The sequence below is a fragment of the Solanum verrucosum genome, unplaced genomic scaffold (assembly GCF_900185275.1).
Source record: "Solanum verrucosum unplaced genomic scaffold, falcon-dt-bn FXZP01000228.1, whole genome shotgun sequence".
Classification (NCBI taxonomy): domain Eukaryota; kingdom Viridiplantae; phylum Streptophyta; class Magnoliopsida; order Solanales; family Solanaceae; genus Solanum; species Solanum verrucosum.
In genome coordinates, this window is record NW_026020210.1 from 2,879,752 (window position 1) to 2,891,394 (window position 11,643).

General features: G+C 31.3%; 1 protein-coding gene across 1 annotated transcript in view; it reads left to right on the forward strand.

The window, feature by feature from the left end:
* The first annotated feature begins 402 nt into the window (after positions 1 to 402).
* Positions 403 to 11,643, forward strand: part of LOC125830373 (probable inactive nicotinamidase At3g16190) — a 14,179-nt gene continuing 2,938 nt past the window's right edge. The window contains exon 1 of the mRNA XM_049509557.1: positions 403 to 681. Coding sequence (XP_049365514.1) covers positions 403 to 681 — 279 coding nt within the window. The remainder of the gene's footprint in view (positions 682 to 11,643) is intronic.

Sequence of the window (11,643 nt, forward strand, 5' to 3'; positions counted from 1 at the left end):
ACCACCGCACCTATTTTAGCACTACCGGTTGAAGGTAAAGATTTTATTGTTTATTGTGATGCTTCTCATTCTGGGTTGGGTGATGTGTTGATGCAGGATAAGAATGTTATAGCTTTTGTCTCACGTCAATTGAAGGTGCATAAGAGGAATAATCCAACACACGATTTAGAATTGACAGCAGTAGTGTTTGCTTTGAAGATATGACGGCATTACCTCTATGTTGTTAAGTGTGAAGTGTGAAGTGTTTACTGATCATCGTAGTTTGCAGCATATGTTCACTCAAAAGGATCTGAATTTGAAACAGTGAAGGTGGATGTAGTTACTTAAGGATTATGATGTGACCATCCAATACCATCCGGGCAAGGCTAATGTGGAGGCAGACGCTTTGAATCAAAAAGCAATATGGATAGTTTAGCTTGCTTAAGTGTAGCCAAGCGGCCTTTGGCTAAAGAAATTCAAAGCTTTGAGTCTAAGTTCATGCAATTGGGAATCTCAGAAAGAGGTGGGGTGCTAGCTAATATTGAGGTAAGGGCCACTTTCATTGAAGAGATCAAGGCCAAACAATTTGAAAATGAGAATTTAGAGGAACTTAGAAAGAAGACTGCGATGGGTAAGGCACAAAAGACCACTCTTGATGCGAATGGTGTGCTAAATTTCAAGGGGAGAATATGTGTTCCTAAAGTAGATGACTTGATTGAGAAATTATTGGCAGAGTCTTATGGTTCGAGATATACTATTCATCCGGGTGTGACCAAGATGTATAGAGATCTGAAGCGAATTTATTGGTGGCGGGGCATGAAGAAAGACATAGCAGAGTTTGTAGCGAAATGTCAAAATTGTCAACAAGTGAAATATGAACATATCAAAGGCCTGCAAATTTACTTCAAAGAATGTCAATTCCGGAATGAAAGTGGTAAATAATAGTCATGGATTTTGTGGTTGGTCTTCCCAAGACTTTGGGAAAATTTGATTCTATTTGGGTAGTGGTTGATAGATTGACTAAGTCAGCCCACTTTATTCTGGTAAGAATAGATTATAATGCTGAACAATTGGCTAAAGTTTATGTGAAAGAGATAGTGAGGTTGCACGGGATGTCCCTTTCTATCATTTCAGACCGTGGTACCCAATTCAAATCCAAGTTTTGGAGAAAATTGTATGATGAATTGGGCACATAACTCACTTTTAGTACAACCTTCCATCCACAGACATACGGGCAGTTGGAGAGGACTATTCAAGTGTTGGAAGACATGTTGAGGGCATGTATGATTGATTTTGGAGGGCATTGGGATAAGTTCTTATCTTTGTGTGAATTCTCTTATAATAATAGTTATCACTCCAACATTGATATGGCACCATTCGAGGCACTCTATGGGAAGGGTTGTAGATCATCCATATGATGGTTTAAGGTTGGATATGTGAAACCATTGGGGGTTGATTTAGTGAAATATGCTTAAGATAAGGCTAGGAGTATTCAAGCTAAGCTTCTAGCAGCTCAGAGTAGACAAAAGATGAATGTAGATCATAAGGTAAGAGACATGGCGTTTCAATCCAGTGAAAATGTTCTTCTTACGGTATCACTCATGAAAGGGGTGATGAGATTTCGTAAGAAGGGTAAGTTAAGTCCTAGATACATTGATCTATTTGAGATTTTTGAATGTGTGGGACCGGTAGCATATATATTGGCTTTATCTCCTAATTTATTAAGTGTTCATTCGGTATTTCATGTGTCCATGTTGAAGAGGTATCATGGTGACATGGATTATATCATTAAGTGTGACTCAATTGTGTACGACAAGGACCTCCAATATGAGGAGGAACCTATTGCAATTCTTGATCGTGATGTGCGCAAATTAAGGACCAAGCAAATTAAGTTCGTAAAAGTTCAATGGAAGCATCGTCCAGTTGGTAAAGCTACTTGGGAAATCGAGAGAGACATGCGAGACAAGTATCCCCAATTGTTCATCGATTTAGGTACTAATTTTTTCCTTCCTTAGCCTATTTTCTTAAGTTTTGTCACTCGGGGACGAGTGATGGGTAAATTGGTATCTATTGTAACGACCCGTTCCCATCGTTATAGAAAAACCAATGGAGGAAAATTTGGAGCTAGAAAACTTTTTCGTAGTATTTGGATTTTCCCAACCTTGTCTAGATTTGGATGAAATCGGAGTCCTTGAGGTGTAGGGAAATTGGTAACAATCGGGTGAAGTAATTATGATTTTGATTACATGAGTAGTTAAACAACTCGTTAAGGAATCCGTACGACTTTACGGAATTGAATTCGGGCAAGTAAAACTCCCGAAATAGATCTTAGCGTAAAGTGTATTTACTGAGCGTCGTGGGTTAGAGGTCTGTTGTGAAATGAGAATTTTGGAATTCTTGAAATAACTCTCTGTCTCGAGAATGCCGCTTTGGCACTGGATATTTGTTGCTTTGGTGGGGCCGTTGTGGCAGGTCTGACGCGAATTAAAGTCGTTAACAAACCCCTAAACGACCTCATTATGCACTTTTCGACTTTTTGAGCTAAGGAACGACTCCCAGGTGACTCCTACTCGTTTGTCACCATTCTTGAGGCTAAAGGTAAGCTTTTCACTCCCCGAATCCATTTTTAGATCCGTAAAACGTAATAGAATGGGTGAATATTGATGGGGGGAGGTTTTTTTTTTATAGATTCTATGGTGGAAGCAACCCTAATTTGGATAATTGGGATCATGAGTTCGATGTAGGGTTCATAGAATTGTTAGTAATCCGGGTAATTAATGATTGTTTATTGATTCCCGTATTATATTGATTGTTTGTAGACCAAGAACAAGCGAAACGAATCCGAAAAGGGAAGGATCAAGTTTCTTAGGGTTTCAAGCTTGTTTCAAAGTAGGTGATGGTTGTGATTCTATGATTGTGTGATGTATGCTTGTTCTTGCTTCATTATGATACTAGTATATGCATGAATGTTGCAATGTTGATCACACTTGTTGTAAATGAGATAGAGAATTGATGAATGCCATGAAATCATGACTTAAATGTATGATCTTGATGATATACTTGTGATTGTGATTGTGGGGTGTGAATGACAACGGTTGCCACGTTCCGGCATAACTAACTTGGATCGGTTGCCACGTTCTGGCATTAAAATGGGATCGGTTGCCACGTTCCGACATAAATATGGGATCGGTTGCCACGTTCTGGCATGCTAACTGTTTGGGTTTTGGTTCCATGAGAGGACCAATGATTTGACATAAGATGTGAAGTTGTTCGTAAATGTTGATGATATTGTATATGTTGATATGTATGCATGTAATTATAATGTTGTTTGACTTGTTTATGTTGCACTAGTGGGATAACCTCGTGATCCTACCAGTACATTGTGGTTGTGTGCTTGTGTACTGATTCTGCACTAGCTCTTATTTTTGTTGAGTATATGGCATCTTCAAGCGGTTATTAACAGACCTCGCTTAGAAGATCAGTGATCGTCACTTCGAATTCAAGGGTGAGCCAATTCTTCCAGGCTGCCATAGAATTCTCTTTCGTCTATGTCCACCATTTTCGGACTTAGACATTTGTTTTAGCTAGTTGATTAGTTCATTTGATTGGGATTGCATCCCTTCTTGTTAGACTTGGTTCATTGTTAGATGTTTTGGTACATTGACTTTCAGGTTCTAGGTTAATTCTTCTGCATTGTTAGTTATTATAGTTAGACTTTTGTCAGAGCTTATGAGAACTCTATTTTTATTTCCTTAGTGGTTGATTTAAATGCCTTAGTTTTTAGATTATTTGCTTGGTTGGGTTGTTGTAGTGGTTCTCCCACCGGAGTGTTAGTGTGGGTGCCAATCACGACGGTCTGGATCGTGACAAAAAAAATATGTTTTTCCACTGTGATTCATACTATATTCTAATCTATTTTAATTGTCATTTTAATAATTTCCTTTGATTGTAGTTGATAGTTTTATCGCGCACTATCAATTACACTTTGTTTGGATCATTATTATCCGTTATATTGTATTGTTACTATATATATAATGTTCGTTTTGATTATTACTTAAAATGTTTAGGGAACATTTGATATTATTATTATTAAACTTATTTTAAGAAGGTCTTCAACGACTACAAAAGGACCAAACCTACTAGATTAATTTTGTATCCCACTTTGATGGGTGCTAGAACTACGTCTCAATTTATGTAATACAATTCGTTTTTCGAGAGCCAAATAATTTAAGTTAGATCGAGAATTTACGCATGAAATCTTCAAAAAACAAATTAAATGAAATTTATATATTTGTAAACTATATAAAAAAAATACTATAAGTCACAATAGTTGACACTCCAAAATATTTAAAAGATATATATAAACTTTATGATAAAAAATAAATTTGTTTGAATCTCGATATCCGAAATGTGTTAGATAAAAAATAAATCTATTTGAATGTCGTTATCCAAAATATGTTACATAAATTAAAATCGATAGAATATTAAGTAAGCGCACATGAATTTAAGAATACCCCAATGATAAAGGGATGTAATTTAGTATTCTTCCTACTTTGTCTCAATAATTTATTTTATGCTAGCATATATTTTTTAGTACTCTCTTCTCTTTTTGTCTCAATCATACGTGACACTTTCTGCTTTTTGAGATTTAGATAATATTTTCTCCATTTTTTTTACTTGTTTAATTTTAATTTCTTATTTATCCTTTTTTATTTGTCATATTTGACAAATTAAAAAAAAAAGACAATATCTTTTTACTTATTATACAATCATTTTATTTAGAGAGTTAATATTTTTGAAAAAGATATAACCTTCTTAATGAGTAAATTGATTTTGAAAATTTATCAATTAATAGGGATAAAAATGATAAACTCACTATATCAATTTTATTTTTTTTAATAGGTCTGTTAAGTAAACAATGGACAAGTAAAATAAGGACAGGAAAGTATGATTTACAGTTTTCACTTTTTCAGATCTAAATTATGTAAAAATTTATTCATTTAATATATATAATATATAGATAGATATAAGAAAAATCGCAAAACTATAGTTATATTCACGTAGTTTTTTAACGGTGTGTTACTTCTTGCTCACAATTACATTGATACATTAGGGGAATATATACAAATAGAGACAAAAGTTTAGGACTTCTCCATATATATATATATATATATATATATATATATATATATATATATATATATATATATTTTATTTTTTATTTTTTAATTTTTTTTCTTATTTGGTGTTCGTTATTTGCATTGAAGTCGATTATTCTAGATTAGGACCGCATAGGGTCCATTCAAAGGGAAGCGGTTCCTATAAAAAAATCTCATACTCAAAATTCGAATTTAAGACCTCTAATTAAAAAAAAATGATTTCATCAACTGCACCACATTCGTCTATGATTGTTCTGCATAGGGGTGTACAAAATCGAACTGAACCAAATCGTAAACCGAGTCAAATCGAAAAAAACCCGAGTAGTGATTTGATTTGACTTGGTTTGGTATTGAAAAAAAAACCCGACTATATTTGGGTTGGTTTGGTTTTAAACAAAAAAAACAACCCGAGACCAAACCAACCCGACATTATATATATAATTTTAAAATTTTATTTTATACATTAAAATATTTACTTTGATATAATTTTTCAATATTTCTTATACTTTTTCATAGTTTTTATCTTTTAATTGATATTTTAAGTTTGAAACTTAGAATTCTAAATGGTTCAATAAAGATTATAGTCCACACATGTTGGTAACTATAATAAAGCTTAAATCAAAATCAAATTAATACTAATTCATAAAGAAAATCAATTCAACACTAAGAATGACAATAATATTGAATATTTGTTCTTTAGTTTTACATTGGTTTAGACAATTAAAATATATAATCTAATTTTGATTTCCTTTAATATTTTGTCATGTAACTAATACTTATTAAACTTATTTTAGCATGATTTAATACTTTTAAATTATGATCATTTTCATTATGACTTGTTAATTTGCAATATTTGTTTTACGCGATTTCATTATTACTTTTTGTTGTTGGATATTTTAGTGTCATTAATCATATTATATTTTGTGTTATTTTCTTAAGAAACACCTTAGTATTTTGGTAGGACTGAAGAAATATTTGAAGTACAAGTAAATTATATATTTGTATGAATACTTTACCGGAAAAATTCAAAAATACCCAAAAAAATCTGAATAAACCTGAGGTTGTAAAATCCTAGTTTTATTGATTTGGTTTATAAATTTAAAAATCTGACACAAATAATTTAATTTAATATTTAAAAAATCCAAATCAACCCAACTATATACACCCTTAGTTCTGCATATACATGCGGTAACGTACTCAAAAGGAATTACATTTGAATTTTAAGGTTGAGTAGGGGCTGGCGTATAGAGCCTTTAATGCATTACATTTGCCGTGTTGTCAGAGGTAGCAAAATAATTTAACTTTGATGGTCGGTCACCTATAATGTGTGAAAGAAACTAGCTAGGTTAGGGTTGGTGTGCCCTAACAATTACTCCCTAGCATTTTAGGAACAAATATGAGTCATGTATGATTTTGATTTTTGTGTGGACGTGAAAATATCCAATGACATAATTACTTGTATTAAAATAGATCAAGATTTTTAAATTTTATCAAATTTAGTCACTAATCTATTGATATCTCTTTTTTATTTTACACACTCGAAACAGTTTCTCTCTATCTATGTCCTCCTGCATTTCAGTCTCTACACATTTTTGGAATTTTTATGTGCTTTTATTATTATATGAATTTTGTGATAGCTAAGTCGCTGGCAATTTTTGCGATGAAGTTGGTTATTGTAGTAATGATGGTGGCGATATTAACTGATTTGATTGTTTTGCTTGTTCGGAGTGAAATGAATGATCTTATATGTATATATAGTTGAGTGATTCCTGCTTTTGAAGAAATTTACATATTAAGCCATTGTTTATCTTCGTTATTGTAGTTACTATGAAGTACTATTGACATTTCGTTGAAGCCATAGACAACCATTATTGAAGCTCGAAGCTTCAAAATTTAAAAATTGATTTTCGTAAATAACCCTGTTTCAAGTGGGTATTGTTGCAAAAGATAGTTGTTACATATGCCTAAAAATGAAATTTTGGGTGATTTGGTGCAATTTTAAGGTGTTTTTGGATGAATCTTATGCTTGGATTTATGGAAGATGACAAAATTTAGTTTCATATGATAATTTATAGTATATTATTGTATATGAGTGTATAGACACCTTTACGATTTTGCATAATATTGTATTCGAGTGTATAACATTGTATATCAAACTTTCAAACATTTTTTGTATAAAATAAAATATGAAATATAGTTGTATATCAGATGTATAATATTGTATACCAATTTGTATTTTGAGCTAGAGATATGTAATGTAAGTTTTAATCTATATTTTTGCAATATAAAATAGGTAATTGTATATTTCTGAATTTTCTCGATACTTAATTAATGAGGAGAGAGGAAATTAATGTGCGTGCAAAACCAAATCATATCTCATATGTCCATAAAGAATGTTTGAAGTCTTTTGATATATTATTCACTCAAAATGATTTACGTTTGTGGTAAGCCACCAAATTTTAACATTAAGCTTTGAAAAAAATTAAGTTGCTAATGAAATTTTTTAATCCCGATCAACTCAAAATCTCTTCTATGCAATCTAAAATCTAGATATGAATCTCTCTCGATGTTTCAATTTTTTTTTTTATATATAAATTACTCGAAAATGATTCACATTTATGGAACACCAAATATTAAAGTCAAGGTTTGAAGAATCTTTAGACATAGAAGAAGAAAAAGGAAGGAAGGAAAGAAGAAGGAAGAATAAAGGGAAAACAATAGCCGCAAAATGCACTTTGTTGGTAATTAAAAGTGGCTGAATAGCCATTTTAAGTATTTAATGATACTTGAGTTATTTTGAGAAGGAAATTTAACCCAATGAAAAATTTGTCTAATTTTCTCTAATATGATAAACAAAAAATAGCGAAAAATTATATAAATACATAACATAAGATATCATAAACTCTAAAATTCTCTCTCATTTTAAAAAATAAAATAAAAATCCTCTCTTGAATACATCCATGTCCCCTCTCGAATACATCCATATCCCCTCTTGGATACATCCATATCTCCTTTTCGATACATCTCTATCTCCGATCTTGGATACATCTCACCCCTTTCAGATATATCTCTATCCCCTCTCGGATACATTCCTCCCATTAAGTAATGTATCAGACAACCAATGAATGTATACAAGAGCAATGAAAAATCTGAAATTTTTGTAATTGAAAAAACTTTTGAAATATAACGTAATTAACCCCCAAATGTATGAGATTTCTGTAAAATGCCCAAAAATAGCAATAGTTGAATAATAAAGAAGGTAAAGCTCTGTTTGTAGGTTCTCTTGGTTGGGCCTGATTCTTTGGACCTGGTCCAATAGATCATATATATATATATATCTCTTTTGATTTATAAGTTTTTGGCCCTTTAGGCCTGTTGATCTCAATTAAAAAAAAAAAGAAAAAAAAAAAGAAGGTATCTCAAATATGTTAAGAGATGGTAAATATTTATTTGTATTAAGGGGTCGTTTGATAGAGTGTATTAGTAAAAACAATACATGCATTAGCTCTGTGTATTAGTAGTCCCTGCTTTGGAACACTTTTTCATGCTATGTATAACTAATGCACTCTATTGTAAGTCTGGCAACGGAACCGGTAACGGAACTACCAGACAGTCACTGACCGGAACCGGCCCTGAACCGGCATCCTTCGTGGGGAAAAAGACCGGAACTGGGACGGACCGGTATCGGTAGTTTCGGAAATTTTAAGGGTTTCGTCCCGGACCGGTACAGTACCGGGATCAGATCGGACTGGTAACCGGGACTAACGACTCTATTTTCTTTTTAAAAAATTAATTAATTATTAAAATTAAAAAAATTATGATTTACAAAATATTTCTTTTAAAAGTCTAATTTTAAGAGTTTAAATTTCAATCTTTAAAAGTTTAAATTTCAAACTTTAAAAGTTTAAAGTTTATATTTTAAACTTTAAAAGTTTAAAACTATAAAAGTTTATATTTTAAACTTTAAAAGTTTAAAACTATAAAAGTTTATATTTTAAATTTTAATTTTAATTTTTTTTTAAAATTTCAAACTATAACTTAAGTTTCAATTGTGTCATTTGAAAATTGAAAATATAATTAAAAAAAAGACTTGTATTAAAATTGAAGACAATAATAATAAAAAAGATCAAGACGAATAGCCTAGAGTTTTATTAATAAAAATTAAATAGTACAATTTGATTTACAAAATATTAGTAGAGGACCTAATCTACACAACCACCTTCTAGGAAGGGTTCTATTTGAATTAGACCTCAAATTATCATACTAATAGTTCATTGTACCAAGCAAGTCTTGTCTTAAATCATTTAAGATTTCCCTAGTAAAATGATTTGAAATTGGTTGATCAGCTAATTCCTCCAATGCATCAATGCCGTCGTCACTATAATCTTGCAACATTTCATCAATATCATTTTCAAATTTGGTAGGTAAAGCTGGACGCCCATAACTCCTTCTCTCAACATTAATCCAATCTCTAAATAATATTGATATCTCCAAGTTGTCTGTTGCTAATGACTATCTATGCTCTCCAATTTGATATCTTGTTGCACTAAATGTGCCTTCTGAAGCTACTAAATATGCTTGAATAGTCCGAGCCACCGATTGAAGTTTTGGAAATTTCTTACTGGGATTTCTCCACCAATCTAAAAGGTCAGGTAAACCTTGTGAATCCTTAATAGTTTCCGTACACTGATTAATATATGAATCAAAATCATTTTTTCGTCATGACTAAGTTCAAGATAACTTTCTAGTATATCATCAATATTATCTTCATTATATCTACACCTAGAAGTTTCAGGTTCTTCATTACATACTACATTTATTCTACAAGAATTATACAAGTCATACAATTTTCTAGCTTTAATTTTTATGTATCTTTAACTGCTTGACAACTAAGTATTTCAAAATCTTGAATATTTAAATTTAAATATATTTTTTCAACCATTTGTGATGCACCCACATCTTTGTAAGGTGGGTTTAAAAAACAAGCAGTTAAATAAATTTGAGGAATAGGAAAAAATATTTTTAAAATTTTTCAATCATAGACTTAACATAATCTTCAAATCTTGGTTTATTCTTGAATTTATAAATTTTACTAGAAATAGCACAAACATTTGGTAAAAATAGAGCAAATAGTTGGATAATAAAGTCCAGAAATTTATTTTGTAGCTAAATAAAAAACTTTTAAAAATTCTATAAGTTCTTTTATGTCATTCCAATCACTTTCATCAAGTCTATAGTCCATATTCGAATTATGAGCATTCCAAACCATTTGTAAATGTTTTCTATGTTCGTAAGCGACTTGAAACATTTCAAATAAAGAATTTCATCTAGTACATACTGATTTTGGAATTTTTTTAGGGGGAAGATTAAATTCACGACCGCGATTTTCAAATTCTCTACGTTTAGACTTTACTTTACATTTAAAAATAAAATGACATGCAGTTTCACATTTTATGTAACCATTACTATATATTGCTATACCATCTCTAACAATCAAATTATATATGTGTGCAGCACGCCTAATATAAAAACCATCAATATAAATAGAAAAAAGAGTCTATTTTAGTATTTCAACAACAGATGTATTATTAGAAGCATTATCTAGGGTGACACTAATTACTTTATCACAAATTTCATAGTTTTGTAAAACATCTAAAATAGTTTGAGCTATGTAACTACCGGTTTTATGCATTTCACAACATTTATAACCTAAAATTCTTTTTTGCATAATCCAGTTTTCATCAATCCAATGGGTAGTAATAGTGAAATAATAATTACCATTTACACTACGACCCATATCAGAAGCAATAGCAAATTTACAAGATTATAATAAAATAAATAACGAAGATATTTAAAATGTTGAACTTGATAATAAAAAATAGCCATTTTAATTGTGTTTCTTGGAAAACCTTTAAAATGTGGATTATACACAATTTGAATATAATGAATAAAATCGAAATTTTCAGCAAAACAAAAAGGCAAGCCCATAACAACAATCATTTTAGCTAATGCTTCAAGATTTTTTTCTCTACTATATGAGCGTTGTGTACTAGGGCGAGAAACATTAGAAGGGTTTAATGTTGATAAGACCATATTAGAGTCCCCTACTCCTACAGATGCATTAGGAAGGGGGGGGGGGTACCATTCTTTTTAGCCTCGGCGACAACTTTAGCATGCAAAAAATCATTTTTATAACATCTCATTAAATGATTACTCGAATGTCCTGTCCCACCTTGTTTTTCCACCGTTTTATGATTCATTCTATGTTTATATTTATTGCAAATAACTTGTGTTTTATCTTCATTTTGAGTCATAAATTGCCACACAACATATTTTTTAACACGTTCTACCTTGGGCCTAGCCTGACTAGGATATAAGGGGGGGGGAGCAGGAAAACGAATGGGAGCGGGAGCGACACTGAGTGTGAGACTAGTAGCCGTAACTAACTTTGTTTCATCATCATCAAAAGTATTAATATCATCATTAACATTATCATGTTCTACTT